At 46.1% G+C, this 17,522-nt stretch overlaps 1 protein-coding gene across 26 annotated transcripts in view; it reads right to left on the minus strand.

Moving 5' to 3' along the window:
* Positions 1 to 17,522, minus strand: part of celf2 (cugbp, Elav-like family member 2) — a 197,371-nt gene that overhangs the window by 142,724 nt on the left and 37,125 nt on the right. For 25 of the 26 annotated variants that reach the window (XM_056367349.1, XM_056367347.1, XM_056367346.1 and 22 more), the window contains exon 1: positions 474 to 786. In XM_056367349.1, coding sequence (XP_056223324.1) covers positions 474 to 592 — 119 coding nt within the window. In that variant the 5' untranslated portion in view covers positions 593 to 786. Of the gene's footprint in view, positions 1 to 473; positions 787 to 13,693; positions 13,730 to 17,522 lie in introns of those variants that run through there. The other variant, XM_056367321.1, reaches the window with a different exon arrangement.

Here is a 17,522-nt window from a genome sequence, read left to right on the forward strand (position 1 = left end):
AGAGAGAGAGAGAGAGAGAGTGTGTGTGAGAGGAAAGGGGAAAAAAAAGAGAAGTACAAGCGTTGGATGTTGCGCCTGACTGGGCAAACAGTTGCAGGGAAGCAGGAAGAAACCTCCTGCCATCGAACAACAACACTGAGACAGAGTGGCCGGCTCTGAGGTGTTAACAGTAAAACCTGTTAGGAGCAACCATCCCAGACGTCAAATCCTCTCAAATGAAGGAATAAGCCAGCACCTGCACTTTGTTTAATCCCCCCCCCCCCAAACACCGCCAACACCACCTCCTGTTGTTGCCCCCCTCCACATAAAAATGCTTGCAAACCTTGTTGATACAAAAGCAGCCATGCAACAACGCCACACCTTCAACTGGAAGTGTAACAATCCCCAGGAGGGATGCACGAACGCAGCATCTGGGTCAGAAAAATGGGTGCTGTCGAGTGTGTATATGTGTGTGTGTGTGTGTGTGTGTGTACCTCAGCAGCAGCTCGTCGGTCCTCATGGATCCTGCGCTGGCGGCTGCAGGAGGGGGGCAGCACACAGCATCGACACACACTCTCCCCACAAAGCTCAGCTCGGACGAGTGCTCCAACATTACAAACAAACAAATGCACCTATTCAGACAACGAGCTGCACTCTCTTCCTCTTTCTTCCTCTTCTTCTGTTGTCCTGTTTTTTCTCTCTTCCCCTTTTCTTTATGTCGTCTTCAACGAGCTGCTTCTCTTTCTCTCGCCTTGTTCCTCTCTGCCTCTGCCGTTGTTCCCTTTTTCTCTCACACAGAAACAAGCACCCCCCCTTCTCTCCCCCCCCCCCCCCCCCCCCCCCCCCCCCTTACCCCTCCACTCTCTCTCTGGTAGAGCAGCAGAGCAGTGGAGACCCCGCTGGCTTGCCTAGCTGAAGTAATCCCCTGTGACAGCTCAGCTCATGTTGTTATGTTGTGGGCCTATTTGAGTCTAATACTACAGCTCTGGAACAGCCTAGCCCCCAGTCCAGATCTGGACTGCCTGCATGGCCACTGGGCCCGGCCCAGAGTGGCGCAGCGCCATGCCAACAATGCCCACTATTCATATTTACTGCACATCATCTCAGTGTTGCTGGCACGGCTCCGGCCCGGGCCCGGACTTAAGATGTACAGCTGCAGACGGAGTGGAAAATAAACTGACCTGAACTCGGGTTTGCCGTCGTTTCATGAAGTTTTTATGAGGTAAATAAATCGTGTACATCATAGTAAAGTTGTATTGAACCGATGGAAAGAGGCCAAGTTCAACATCAAGTCAAGCGTGCGCTGAATTTTCAGTTTATTACGATGGAATATAAACAACCTCACAACAAGATATTAGTATATCACAGCGATATAAAATATCTACAGTCCTCGGTTTCATTCCCACGGCCCAGAACAGCTCCGGGGTCCATGTCCCACAAAATAACATATACATAAATATATTTTTATTTGATCGCTGCTACCACTGGATGTGGGTTTTTTAACTGCCGTAACATTTACAAGTCTTCCCCAGCTTGGGCGTTGCTTTTCTTTGCCAAGTTTTCCACAAATATGAAGAAAATGTTTGGACCATGTCTGTGTTTTCTCATCTTTCATGGAACAAAAGACTAAATTAATACTTTCTGGAAATTCAAGAAGTCTGGAGAACAGCTCATACAGGCCCCTGAAACGATCCTGTATTCCTGGTATTAATCTAATAAAATAAAAAAGATAAAGACATCCGACAGTAAATAAATAAAACAATCTGACAAAAATATTGAAAAAATATTAAAATATATATTTGTATATATATATATATATATATATTTATATTTGTTTCCTATCTTTGGCCATATAAATATATTTTATTAATGCTCATGCATTTTGATGAACACCAGCTACAGGTGATGGTGTGACTGACTGGTACTTTTTATTTACAGCTCTAAGACGGCCTCCCCCTCCTCAGATGTCCCAGTCTATCTGGACCCCCTGAGCCTCCTGCAGGTACAGGCAGACTGTCTCGGTCCGGGCCAGTCTCGTCTCCAGAGAGACGGTCCGGTCCAGCAGATCATGCCCAGGAAGAGTCAGCCCAGACAGGCATGTCTCAGTGAGTAGCCCTCCCGGAGGAGGCGCTGCCAGATCCGGCTCCATATACCTGGCACATCACAGCCTCTCCTCCCCATAGGAGGCTGGGGCTGAAGACACAGGCAGGGAGCTGCTGATTAAAAATTCATCTCTCTGTTTATTATGATTTATGCATGTTTCACTGAGCCAGGAACGAAAAAGAGAGGAGAGGAGAACAGCTTCATTAGTGCATATTGTGTGTATGTGTGCGGGTGCGATGCCTATGCCTGTTTGTGTACTCTGTGTGTGTGTGTGTGTGCGTGTGTGTGTGTGTGTGTGTGTGTGTGTGGCGAGCTGGCAGGTGGGGGATAGTTAAAATTATGGATTGTACGTGAGCTTCATTAGAATGTTTGGCATACAGGGCAAAATCGTCTGTCTTCACAAAACACCTGCATTTCACTGAAAAACAACAACAATTGAAATCCTAAATTATCCGGCGTGCACGGGCCATCGCCATTAAAATGCAGCAGACACTTTTGCTAACTTCTAACTTAATTACCCATTTCCGCCTCTGTTGTTTACCATTCAAATCGGACCGGCCTCTCACCGCACTCGGTCTCAGCCAAAAAAACGATGGCAGGCGTACAACGGCGGCAGATATTGACACACGGCGAGCGTGACAACAAAAAAGAAAAAAAACGTGGCGAATAAGAGCACGAACCGGCGCTCTCGTATAAGTGATGTCGTGGGTTTCCTCATATTCAAACAGATGCTGCAGCCGCTGATCATATGTCGCCTATTGTTTATTACAGTGAGAGCTGAATGTAAAGAGCAGCGGAGTGAGGCGACGTTTTCAAATCAGCGTAAAACAATTAACTTCTACAAATGTTCCAGTTCTGACAATGACGACTGATCATTTGTCGTTTACACTGATAATAGTGAATATTTATGCTAATGTTCTGATTAAAGCTGCATTAGGCAGAGTTTCCACCTGTTTCATCAGCCACAGGAAGTGACACAATAAAACTTTTCCCTTCTCCTGCACACACTCAGTGTTGTTTTGTTTTATGTCCTATGTAACGGCAACACGTCGGGTGAAGCATCACCGAGGGCCGACGCCATGTCAGCTGACGCCACTGCCCCATTTCCAGATGTTCCACATCACGACAGCCTGGAAAAGCATCAACGTTACCATGGTTACTCATACCAAATTGATGACTTCTTTCGTCCGCACAGCACAGCCGGCGTGTCACATGACGATGATGCTAAGTGACGCGCCCTGTGTGTGTGTGTTTTCGCCCGTCGGACTCGTTGCCGCTCTCCTCGCCTCAGGTTAGTAAACACTGCGGACATGTGGAGACACGTCTGGGCAGATGCTCCAAAATCCCCAAAGCTGATGTCATTCTTTCAAACTGGCTCTTCAACAAACCACGGACGAAGGTTTGCATCTGTCTCTATAGGTGGCGCTCTAACCTGCTAACAGGGGACGTATGGCGGCGTGTGAAACGGAAGCTTGCAGGGGGTTTCTGCAGGGAGGAGCAACTGCTTTTAAATCCTTGTTTTTACGTTTTACATGTCGGGAGCGCCCCTCGCCCCCCCCCGTCGGACCGTGACATCATGCCTTCTGAAGACGAGCATCTTGATTTTGTCATTCACGGGAAACGCACCCTCTCCGGCGCTGACATCACAGTAACTTGAGGCCAGGGCTCAAACCGAGCAGCCTCTGTCTCTTTTAAATTGTGTTTACAATTTAACAACCTATTTGTGTTTGTTGTTTCCGGCGAATGCCTGCTCCGCTCTCTCTCCTCCCCGTCTCTCTCGCTCTCTCTGTGTCTCTCGCTCCCTAACACGCTCTGACAGCGAAAGGTCAATGCCCATTGGCTACATGGGGGGCACTGAGTGATGTAAGGGAGGTTGTCATGGTAACATGCAGGGCTCGGCAAGGACGCAGGATGCTTTCTGTGCCAAACACCAAGGCCGGGACCTGAGTGGGATCAAAAGACTTGAGAGCTCAACTCTGCGGGCGGAAGCGCGCCGGACTGGGGCCGGACCGGGGCCGGACTGAGCGCCTGAACGACGCTTTAATTGACTGGCAGTTTACTGGCCTGGCAAACGGGAGGGGTGGGACTCAGCCAGCGGGGCCGGTGAAGCAGATCTGCATATAAGAGACAGACAGTGAGGTCTAAAGACAGTCAGTTGTGAGCAGCTCTGTTATGTCTGTGAGCCCGCATTCTGCTGAGCTTGGCTTCACATTAATAAAAGAGGGATTACCAAAGTCTGCAGGCTCCTCTTAGGCCTCTCTCCAGCCGAGCGAGGGTTCACTCCCTCCACCTCCCTCCTGCCATCCTTCGCTCCCCTTTTTCTTACTCTTGTCAGCATGCTGCTCACGTTCATCCCATTCAAAAAAAAAAAGAAAACACTCATCTGCCTTTCCTCCTGTCGGTCTCCGTTCCATTTCTTTCCACTCTCCCTCTAAGTACAGGAGGGGGAAAATGCACCAAAACACAGATAAATTATTTAGATTTTTTTTTTCCCCAAAGAGACAGGGAAAAAAAAAAAAAAAAATGCTTGACTCTGCAGTTTGAAAGAAAAGGGGAAAGGAGGGAAAAGACGGGAGAGGAGGCGGGGTGAGAAATAAAAATTGCATTAGATACAAGATTCCGCAATCAGCCCGCGATATGAAGAATTAATCTTATCTTTCACCAACACACACGGCCAAGTAGAAGAGCGCTTTCAAAGACTTGGAGATGACAACGGGACGAATTCGCCTTTCCATTACGGCGCCATTCATCCATTGTGGCGGCCGACACCTCGCGATAAGCGGAAGTATTGTTGCCATTGACAATGTCATTATGGGACAGTAAACAAGCGATGCGGCGGAGGGTCGGGATGAACCCGGGCAGGGCCAGAAGGTCGCCGAGACAATCTGGAATGAAAGAACGTAAGACCCCAAGGGAGAGATAAGATTCCTCCTCTTCTTCCTTTTCTTCTTCTTCATACTTCTCTTTTCTCTCTCTCTCGCTCTCTCTCCAAAGCCAAGGACGGGCATATGCTTAGAACAAAGCCCCGGCGCTGCCGCGTAATCAACTCCTCTGTACTCCAACAGCAGCAACACAATCTTCCCTGGAGGTCATCCACGGGAAGAGGCTTAGGAGGCAGAACGGTTGCAGGATCATGGGCTATTAAGATGGGAAAATAGGATGACATTCACCCGGCCTCCCACCCCATTTTCCTCTACAAACATTATGTATATGTACAAACATGAACAGAGGCTGCAGTCAGGCTGATGCCATGAAGCAGACATATACGGGTTTTCTTACTTTCTCTATTTATAGTCTCTTATTTGTAACATACGCTTTCGCTTTAACTTAATTGCAATTATGCAGTCGTACCCGACAGTGCTGACGAAGTGCATCCATTACTAATTACTTATTAGTGCCCGCTGCTGCTAATTAGTGCATGCGTTTTTGTTGCGGAGATGTTTGTGAGTCTTCTGCATGAAGTCAAAGTCTCACGTCTTAGTTAAAGTCTCGAGTCCTTGGGGGAAAAAGTCCAAGTCAAATCTAAAGTCCTCATGAGTTTCCTGAAGTTTCCGCCATCAGCATTTCATCTTCCTGCTTTTTGTTGTGGAGAGATCCACTCCTTGTGATGCATGATGTCCTATTTATTTCTTATAGTTTAGTTTATTTAACCAGGTTCATACGTGCGTCTTTAGGAACTAAAGAAAGTCTGAAGTACGGCGAAGTCAAGTCAAAGTCAAGTCTACATGACAAGGAGTGTGAGCGATCTGTGCTCCTGTCGGCTTTACACCTTCGTGTCGTCCTCTGTCTGCAGGTGTGTTGCTCTTGGATAAATGAGTTTGCTGAAATGACACCTTCACCTTTGTTGGACGTTACTTTCCTTCCTGATCTTTCTGTATATTCTTAAATGTTGCTTTTTTACTATTTGCTAATCTTTTATCTCTTTTTGTCATTTTTCAAAACCAAAACAGGAACAGGTAAAACCACCAGACATCACCTCGCAGTCACTGACTCGTGACAGGTGTGCAGGACCAAACACTGCCCTGACTTCAGTTGCCAGGACGCCTCAGAGCTTCAGACCCCTCCCCCATCGCCGACGTCGCCTGAACCACTTCTGTACCTTCCTTGAACCGACAATCCGACATTCACACCCACTTCACGTCGTGATTGGTCAACTGTGTGGCGGGGAGAGAGGGAGCCGGGGCTTGAACTTGTCTCTCAGCTCTCTTTTTACATTCCTGACACAACTATTTCTGCCTTTATTCATGTGAAAACCCGAGTGCAACACTATGAATATCTTCCAGGAGAGACTGTCTGAAAATGTACTCTGTTATTCTCACATTAAACAATATGATGTTTCTGCATGTGACAGCCGGCTCTTCACTTCGCCTACCTGTGTGGCCGCTCCGACAACTGGAAACACATTTGATTTGTGACGTGCTCTGACAGAACATCGGACCAGCCGCTTCTTTTCTATCGTGATGAAGCTCCTAAATGAGCTGCATTCAAATAACCAGTGAGGTGTAGGACTTCCGGTTCTCTCTCAGAACCAACGCACCGGAGACATCAGACGTTTTTTACTCTTGGTAGGTTGTTTCAAAGCTCCCTATTTTCCACAGTGTTGATCCCTTTATATGGGACCTTTAAAATAAAACTCCTGAACATCATTTAAATCCTCGAGCTCTAACAATCTTTCCTGAAGCTCAGGAGAAAAGAATCTGAAAACATGTTCCTGTTTCTACAAACCAAACAAGCTGCATCATATCCATCATCAGAGCTGACAGAGGTTTACATCAGCCTCAGCCTGATACACTCCCTCACTCACTCACTCCCTCACTCACTCACTCACTCACTCGCTCACTCACTCGCTCACTCACTCGCTGCAGGTTGGTTGAGCATGGTGGCGGCAGGAGTGGTCCTGTTCCATTTGCAGACATTAGCACAGGGAGATTAATTTGTCCCCTTCCATTAGGTGGGAAAGCGGCCGTCATGGCTGCTCAATTATCCCTTAACAAAAAGAACCAGCATTACCGCCTCACGGTCGTGTGCCTCCGTCAGCCAGTCAAGTTGTAGTTTACATCCACGTCCGTCCAGACTCGGGTAATATATGCGGAGGAAGACTTTGAGGGGATTTAAGTGTATTTGCAGAACATTATGATGTCACGGTGAAGTTGACCTTTGACCTTTTGGATATAAAATGTGCAGTATTTTATCCTATAAGACATTTGTGAGAAAACTTTGGCGTAATTAGCGCATGAATTCTTGAGTTATGGCCAAAAAGGTGTCGCATTAAGTCATAGCGACCTTTGACCTTTGATCTAATCAGTTCATCCTCGAGTCCAAGTGGATGTTTGTGTCAAATCTGACGTGCACACAAACAAACACAAACCACTGAGCGGTGCATAGGTGTGTGTGTGTGTGTGTGTGTGTGTGTGTGTGTGTGTGTGTGTTGCATCATATAGATGCATACGTGTGCAGGTATTGTTCACATGTAGTAGCTGGGAGAAGAGGAGTGTGTGTGTGTGTGTGTGTGTGTGTGTGTGTGTGTGTGTGTGTGTGTGTTAGGGGTCGGTGTGACCGTGTTCTCCACAGCAGCTGATGGCTCATTAACGGCAGAATCTGCATTTCCTCCGTCTAACATTCAGCTATTCAGCACTGAAACAGAGCGAGAGAGGTGACGCCAGAGAAAACCAGAGAGGGGCAGACGGAGAGAAAAAGGGATGAAGGGAGGAAAGAGAGATAGAGGTTGTTGTTGTTCTGTTTAGACTTGCTGTCTTCCTGCAGCTCTCTCCTCTTTTGTGAGGATTTCGACTTCATTAGAATTATAATGAATATCGGCGCGGCTCGCTGAAATATTTTTGGCTCCTTGAAAATAAATGAATACACAAGCAAATCAATTCAAATCTGCCCATTATGCCTGTTTTCTGGGTCGTATAAAACAGGCATAATGGGACGCACTATAGGCACACGGCGCTGTATATGTCGCAGGCAGTCATAATAAGCTAAAATTAGAGGATCATTTGTCATCATTCCCAAACATCGTTACATATTGTAAAATCAATTTCATATCCACAGCAACACAGACGGCCTCATGGCGGCGGCGCATTGACGGACTGAGAGACACATCAGAGCGTTATGGCGGTAATGTTAACACTACGCCAGAGTTATGTGGAATGTTGCTATGTTTTGTGCGAGTGTGTGTGTGTGAGTGTGAGTGTGTGTGTGTGTGAGTGTGTGTGTGTTTGGCTGTCGTGCTCCGCCGGTGTGATGATGTTGCTGTGTAGTGAGACTCGCTAATTGGCTCACCTGTCTCTCAGCCATCTGGAGCCTTTCAAAAAAAAAAAAAAAAAGAAAGAAAGAAAGAGGAGGAAAAAAAAACGTCACACCGAGTTCCCCCAGCATCACACACACACACACACACACACACACACACACACACACACACACACACACACACACACACACTTAAACAGAAGCGTGCATATGCGCCCAAATACAGGAAGAGAGAAACATGGAAAGGAGCAAACGAGTAAATGGAAGTGAAACAGACTTTTTCCAACGTCAAGTTATTGACGGGTTTCTACTCGCACAAGTGATTTAATAAACAAAAACAACCTGTGTGGTTCTTTACTTTGCGAGTGGTACGGTAATCATACAAACGCCTCGAAATTAATGTGATAATGATTAATTACAGCAGCAGCAGCAGCGAGGTTTCCGCTGGGGTAGAAGTTGCCTGAAAGAGTGAGCGCGCAATCGCAACTGAATCCCAATGAACGTACAAGAATAACAACTGATGTAGTATTAATAAATATTTGTTTTTAGGAAATTCACTGGAAGGTGAAGAAGACACCCCCCCCCCCCCCAGAAAGCATCAGCTGGAAGAAAAAACACTCCACTATCTGTGTGTGTTTATAAAAAATTATATATTATTTTCAATAATAATAATAATATATGTTATAATAAGTGAAAATAAATATTAAATACAGAACAGTATAAAATGACTGAAAAGAATTTAAAACAATGGTTTAAAAAAAAGTATTACAAAGACCATTATTATTATTAATGTTTTTATAGTAGGAGCTGCATCAGCAGTGATGAGGACTCTGAGCTTAGAGACCAGCAGTGTGTGTGTGTGTGTGTGTGTGTGTGTGTGTGTGTGTGTGTGTGTGTGTGTGTGTGTGTGTGTGTAATAGTTTTTATTCTCTCAGTACCCAATGTGTTCCAGGTCAATGGTCTGAATCACACACACAGAAGCCCCTCCCGAGCCACTGTATGTTCACCTGCCACACAGTGTGTGTGTGTGTGTGTGTGTGTGTGTGTGTGTGTGTGTGTGTGTGCCTGTGTGTCTCAGAGTGAGAGAAAACACTGACAGAGAGAGAGAGAGAGAGAGAGAGAGGACAGATTGTGAAGAGGTGAAGGAATAAAAGATCCCAAAACATCCGTCCAGCCCTCTGCAGACAAACCCCCCTCCCTCCCTTCACCCCCCCCCCACTGTCCCTCCCCGCCATTAGCAGTTCTTCATAATTCATGTGTTTAGATGAAAAATGGATGAAGTGTGAGCATGACACCAGCGCAGCCTCTCACAATTAAAACCCCACAGAGCGTTTCCCTGCTGTGACGGTGGGACCAGGTGGGAGCGTTTAAAGGGTCAAGTCGCCCGAATTATAAAGACAATCTCGCTTCTTTCAGGGATTTTATGTTTAAACAAACACATATTTAGTCTATTTGAAGACCATGGAGTGCAGCTGAAACCTCCAGTCGCCTCGTGGTTATGACACAACTCAAATACCAAAGCTGCAGTGTCCCAGATTTCATTTTTCTTTGTTGACTTCTTTTGTTTTTGTTTGTTTTTTTTTAGTATTTGGGTGAATTGACCCTTTAAGTGTCTCTGAGCAAGTGTTCACCTGCTGCACTGGAGCCTGTGTTTACCCTCCGTGAACGCACCTCAGGCTGCTGCCGGGGAACGAGGGAAGAAGCTGGTTTGTCTCTTTTCTTAGAGACAAAGAAAATTCTCGCTCTGATTTTCAGGCACACAGAGAAGAAGAAAGCAAAAAATAAAAAAAGAATAAATAAATAAATAAAATCTGTAGTGACTCAGGCCTGTGAGATCATCATTGTGTATTTGTGCAAAAGTCACCATCATCATCCTGATTGTCGAGACACACGGCATCATTTTGTTTTACTTTCCGCACAAAAACCCGACGCCAAACTGAAGAGATCCCTCCTCCTCGCTGTCAAATGACAGTGTGTTTTCAGTTATGCTGACTGAGAGCGTTTTTGTTTTTTTGTTTTTTTGTTTTAATAGAAAGTGCGTCCTCCACACTGCATCTCTTGTCGAACATTTTCTCACTGGGGGATAAATTAGAGCCCAGGAAGGATCCTTTAACACTGATAACTGTCACTGTTGAGGAGGGAGAATACTCCAGCCAGTGTTCTTCCGACTGCGGCGAGCCAGTTTCTGCCTCATAAATATTCAGATGTGGGAATACTGGAGGAGGCGGGGCCAGGAGCGGCGCGCCGAGCAGTTCGCTGTAGCGAGGGACCGCTGTTGTCATGTGGCAACCGGGGAGGCAATAACGGACGCAGCGTACCGGGACGCCACATTGTGTGAATCCCTGTAATTATAGTCTCTGCTGTCTATGTGTGTCTGGCTCTGTAAACAGGAAGTGTGTGTGTGTGTGTGAGTGTGTGTGTGTGTGTGTTTGTGCGTCTCACACACACCTGCAGCCCTCGTGCCAAAGTGGAACTTGAGGCCTTTGGAGAGCTGTTGTATCTGTTCCACTTGTGAGCTGATGCTATTCATACACTAATCAACGCTTGTTTACGCCGATTTGTGTATTTTTTTCATGTGAGGGCGGTGTGTGCGCGTGCACGTGTGTGTGTGTGTGTGTGTGTGTGTGTGTGTGTGTGTGTGCGAGCGGCGTCCTCCCTGTCTCGGGAGGTCATGTCAGAGCCAATAGTAGGTTTGCGGCTTATAATGACCAACGCTGAAAGGCATCCGTGGAGCCACGCTCGCTAATTATCAGCTGTGTGCCTTCAAAGAACATTATCAGCACAAAGACCTGCAATTATACACACACACACACACACACACACACACACACACACACACACACACTGATATACACACTCATGCACACAATCCCTTCACACCCTTTATCACCCCTGTTTCCGGCATCAACTCTTCCTCCTCCCAAACTGTCTCCTTTTCTCTTGATTGCCGCTGTCCTCATTTAAAACTCCACTCCATCTTTTCCCTCCTTTTTTCACCCCTCTGTCTCCTTTTCTCCCATGATCCTCTCCTCCTCCTTCCCTACTCCATCTCTCCAGCCTCTTTTCATTTCCTGTCTTCTCGTTATCCACCCCCATCCTCTCTTTCAGCTCCCTTGTTTGCACTTTTCCTATTTCTTTCTCCTCATCCCCCTCCTCCTTCCTCCTCCTCCTCCTCCTCTTCTTCCTCCCCCCAGCTCCTCTTCCTCCTCCCGGCCCAAAACAGACGCTTAAATAACGAGCCGGGTGTCAGTCAAACCGCCAGAGAGCTTCATTAGAGGAGGAGAGCGCAGAGGATCAAATTATACGCCCAGTTCTCTTTTGTGTGATTGTGTGTGTGTTTGTTTGTGTGTGTGTGTGTGTGTGTGTGCGTGTGTTTGCAGGGGATTGTGGGGGGTCGGCGGTGGTGATAGTGGTGGCGGCGGCAGCGGCGGAGGCAGAGAGGAAGTAAACACACGTTCCAGAATGACGCAGCTGTGTGGAGGATTAGCGTGTAACACACATCGCTTGTGTGTGTGTGCGCGTGTGTGTGTTTGTGTGTGTGTGCGTGCATGTGTGTGTGTGCGTGTGTGTGTGTGTGTGTGTGTGTGAGCTCATGCGACAGTCACAGCCTCGCCTATTTTCTCCAATCAGAGAGAAAAACAAAAGCAAACTATTTTGCCTAATTATTCACAGCCACAGTCATCGTCTCTTTCTTTTCCTCCTGTGTTTTGCTTCGTCTCCGCCGGCGTCTCATTCTGTGCCGGATCCTGTTTTTTGATCGGAGCTGGTTCACCTGCGGCGTGCATCAGGTGTAGCTCCAGCCTATGGAGGACTTTACTATTAAAATCAATATCATCCAATTCCGCTGTGAGGAAGTGACGCAGACGGAATGATGTAAAACTCCTCATCCTCAGTGCCAAACACTTATTTAGAGGTTAAACTGATAAAAACAACGATCAATAAAAAGCAAAAAGTTAAATTCATACAGCTGCTGAGTAACTTAAAGGACGACATCGGTGCTCGCACATGATCCGGCCCATTAAAATCGCATATTCTTTACATTACCGCTGAGTATTTTCCAAATATGCCAAAAGTTCTGAAATGGATTTTCTTACTTTCCAGGGAGCCATTAGATTCACTTCATTTCACCACAGAATGAAAAGCAGCTCACAGAGACTTAAAACCGGCTTGACACAGGTAATCCATCACATTTCCTCACCTTTGTCTTTCCTTTCTTTTTGTTGCCACTCTAACGTTAGAAGAAAAAAAAGGGACCAAATTCACTATTTCCTCTACACAATATTTATGTTTCTTTATAGCTTCTCTGCTACGTTTAATGCCGTTCACTACGTTTTGCAGTGTCATTAAACGCACCAGAAGAGTCCAAACTCACAACTCATGTATTTAATCCGGTACCACACATATCCGTGGCATCATGAACCCACTGCAGATTATTTGTCCTCTGCACTTTCACTGACATACAACACTTCATTCATAAAAACACACTCATCTCCACGGCAACTCAGCAATCAACCAGCCGGGCGTCTCAGCCTGTCCGTCACAGAACAAAACCAAAAACCAATACACTTACATGACGGGTTAACGAGCGGACTGACGCTCGGCCCGCCGGTCGTCAACCAGTTGCACTTGTAGTTGGCACAAACGGTGATATTGTTAACGAGTGCTGCGACAGTGAGACTATAATCCTGATCGTAAAGCATTACAGCTGCACCGTAATTCTTCATGGGGGTTCTTGTGATGTTTAATGGATCGTACGGATGAAAAAGTGTCCCTTCTCTTTTTTCACTATCTCTCGCCATGTTGGAAGTACTTGGGTGGAGGGTGTGTGTGTGTGTGTGTGTGTGTGTGTGTGTGTGTGTGTGAGGGGGGAGCATTGATGGTTTTCAGGGCAGGATATTCGTCCTTTTCCTGTTAACTCTGCCTCAGATGAGAAATAGGTCTTGGCTATTTTAGGATCGGCCCTTATTTAAACCTTCTCCCCTTCTGCCCTCCCCTCGCTTGATCTGGCGCTCTGTCGCCGAAGGGTTTAATTTAATGACCCTCCTCGGCCGTACATCTGAAGCCGCATCACATCTCTCCTTTCCAATTTCCCTTTTCTCTCTCCCTTTATTTCTCTCTGTCTCTCTCCTCTCTCTTTACCCACCACCTCGTCTCATCTGCGTCCTGTCCTTCTACGTTATCCCACCCAAAGATCACCGCCAGCAGCGCTCCGGTGTAGTAGTCAGTAGTCAGTCTTTGGCCTGAAGCCTGGAGACACACTGCATGCCTCATTGAGGATGAGGCCGATGGGAAGAGAAAGGAGCGAGGAGGTGAAAAGGCAAAAAGAGAGAGACAAAGATTAGGAGGTGTATCACAGTACCTTTGTATCGGTCCAGAGAGGTCGCTGGCGTCCTGCCTGCAAGTCAAGAAGAAGAAACAGATTCGTTAAAAAGCTGGAAACACAGGAAGAATGGTCACCATCAAAACAAACAAACATTAACTACATTAATGAAACATAAACAAAGCGAAGGTGCAACAAGACGATAACATGACATGCTGGACCTTCGTCGTCACGGTAACGACAACACGACCTACACCAGCGTACCAGCTGCAGGCGTACCGGACTTTTTTGTTGTCATGGTAACAACAACAAACACGCAGTTAACGCTGTGGGATGGTCACGGTTTGGCTAGGTTTAGGAAGAAATCTGCGTCACCTGACTTCCTCCTTTGCTCGTGTCATAATTACTACGACCACTAGAGGCCGCCCAGCAACGACACGTAACTTTCGGTCGTAACAAGCAACAACAAGTTTGTTGTTTGTTTACAGGACAGTCTCTGCTGAACACATATGCTGGTTTCTATGGTGACGACATACGTGTACATTTACTTCCCACACAATGATTCCACCATGAGCAGACGACGCCCTGTTGTTTGTCACCGTCTCGTTTCCAAACTCAAACAAGGAGAAGATGTTTGGCAGTTTCAACTCAAGTTTTGCTACATTCTGGAAATATGATAGAAACCACATAAGATGCTGGTAACACACACACACACACACACACACACAACACACACACACACACACACACACACACACAGAGCCATCTAAATAGTAAATCGGCCTTGTCTGTCCTTGGGAACAGTCGAGAAACTTGTTCGTTCCAATGGATTTTCTCCATAATTCCCTGCTGTTTCCTCTTTCTCTCTCTTTCCCCTTTTTGTTTTATCCCTTTCTCAGTTCCTCTTCCACTGCATGTAAATAAATTGGTCCCCAGGCCCCACCACTAGACGTGTGTGTGTGTGTGTGTGTGTGTGTGTGTGTGTGTGTGTGTGCGTGTGTCTGTGTGTGTGTGTGTGTGTGTGTGCGTGTGTGCCAAGCATTATACTAAATGCTACACAAACACACACACACAAAAACCCCCAGAGCTCAGAGCTGTGCCGAATTAGCCCGGGTTTTATGTCACAGAGGTAAATAAAATAATAATGAATTAACAATACTATCATTAATAACCACTGTGTGTGTGTGTGTGTGTGTGTGTGTGTGTGTGTGTGTAAGAGAGAGAGCGAGTGTGTGTGTGTGTGTGTATTATGATGAAATGATGAGAAAAACCTTGCCCCTCCTCAACACAGTGGCCAATCACTGCTATCACCACTCTTTGCATTTCAAACACACACTCTTGTCTGTTTCATCTCCAACCACAGAACGCTCATCCTGTTATCCTGCTACACACACACACACACACACACACACACACACACACACAATAGCCACCTCCGCTTTCAGTCCATTTTCCCACTGCCATGAATTATGAAAAAGGGTAAATGGAACATCAAACACACACTGCTCGCACTTGCAGGTTTACACACACACACACACACACACACACACACACACACACACACACACACACACACACACACACTCCATCCCTCATATTTTTTAATCTACATACATATATACACGCAGATCGTTTACACTCCATGGTTCTTATTACTTATTAAGCTGGATATTAAAACATGCAGAGGCAGTTATAAAGGCTCCAATAAAACTCCATTAAAGTAACTCTATGGGTTTGATGACACTAAAGACACAGTCAAACCCCCTAGAACTCCTCTCACTTGATATTTGGCTGAGGATGATGAAACCTGACAGATCCGGAGCGACAGGATTTTACATTCGAGGCTTGGGTTTGAAAAAAAAAAAATCCAACCCGAGAAAAAGGTCATTTAAGAAGTCATTTACTCTCACGTCCAGTCAGATCAGAGTCTCCCCTCCGACCGCCGAGGACGAAATAACTCCACCGGCGTCGTCAAAGTAAAGACGGTGACTCGGTAAAACTCCCCGAAAACAAAGCGCAGCTGAATTGAGAACATGATGCATCTTTCATACTGAAGCTTTTTCTCAGCTCTCATCCGTGTCGATCTTCCCAGAGGTGACGTGTCAATCGACCTGTGTGGCCTCTGCCGTGACCGTGGGAGTCTTCTTCACCTTTCTTTTGTCCTTTCAGTCATGTTGCCTATCTATGCTAACGCTAACTCCACCGTTCTTAGGTCATATATGTTTCAGATAAAGTGATGGACTGAATAAACCTGTCTCATTGAACATTTCCAGATTGTTCTACAGTACAGTACGTATGGATATCACCCATCAAACTGTCCTTTATCCTGTCGTTTGCCTGTTTGTCAGGGTTGAAATTTTGCCCTGTGTTGTTGAATAAAAGTCGAGCAGCAATAATCCGGCGTGTGGATCCTCTCTGCCTTTTCCCACAACTGTTTAAAATCCCACTGGATGATCTCGACACACTGACGCCACGTTTAACACGAGGCAGTTTGTCTTAGTTCATGACTTGCTGACAATGTGGTTTTTAAAAGGACATTTGTTTGTGTAGATGTGACTTAATCATTTTAGGCCCGGAGATTGTTTTATAACATCAAACTGACCAGAGGCGCATTAGCTTCCTCGCTACAGAGCTACTTAAATAATAAACATGCCTCTTTACAAAGGAAAGGATGATTTAGTTTAAGAGAAAAAAAAGCTTTTATGTCTGATTTCTGGAGGATCAACTGCACGAGTCGACAAGATCTGGGTCAGAATTGATCACTGATATGGAAACAGATGGGAAAACAGCGTCCAGGTGGAAGCGAGCCAGACTTATGGTCCGTGGACGGACAGCTTTTTGGCGGCGTGTGTGAACCCGAGCGCAAACTCCTGCCGGCGTGGCGCCGCTGCTGCAGGCCTGGCGAGAGACATAAAGCGAAGCTGAAATGTTAGGGACCTCCTCGGGGCGGCGGTGCCAGAGCCGCCGCAAAGACGGAGCAGGTGGCGAGACCCGGCGAGGACCGCGGGCATATTTGGACATACTGTGATTAACAGAAGATCTGACACGGGTGCACACACACACACACACACACACACACACATACACACACTCTGCATTAGTACTACATGAAGGGAGACACTATGAGCCAGGTCTCACAGGCACTTGTGAACACCATCGCTGACAAGACCGCTCCCATGTTGGAGCTGCAGTGATTTCACATGCGTTGCAGTCACTTCACTCCAGGTTTCTCTAAATCCTGATTATAGAAACCAGATTTCTCATTTATATGACAGGAAGCCTGGTTACTGAAGCGCGCGCTTGTGGCTTTACTCAATATATCGATGCTCAGACTTAATTAGATGTTTGGGATCAAGTTAGGGATGCAATTAAAGATTATTTTCATTACTGATTTAATCTGTTTGTTTGGTTTTTTTTTTTTGTCTTTAAAATGCAAGAAAAAGGTAAAACATGCTCCACATGATTATTCAGATTACTTGTTTTGTTTGAATACCGGTTGAAAGCCCAAAAAAATTCAATTCACATCAACATAAATCAGATAAATACAGAGAATCCATACATTTAAGAAGCTTGAACACGAGCATGTTTCATAAAATACTTCAATTGTTCATCAATTATTCAATTGTTCTGATGGAGCGATCGATTAATCGCTTCAGGACAAGATCTTTTTGATATCTGATTGTGCTGAAAGCCCGAGCTCACTTCCTCTTTGTCTTCAAAAATGCTTTTCTCCCCTTCTTCCTCCTCCTCCTCCTCTCAGCATCCCATCTGTGTCGTTCTAACACTCTCCCTCTCTCGTTTTTAACACTTCTCTCCTTCTCACCTGCCATCCTGCCTTTCACATACACACACACACATCCCGCTTCAC

The sequence above is a fragment of the Seriola aureovittata genome, chromosome 22 (assembly GCF_021018895.1).
Source record: "Seriola aureovittata isolate HTS-2021-v1 ecotype China chromosome 22, ASM2101889v1, whole genome shotgun sequence".
Lineage (NCBI taxonomy): Eukaryota > Metazoa > Chordata > Actinopteri > Carangiformes > Carangidae > Seriola > Seriola aureovittata.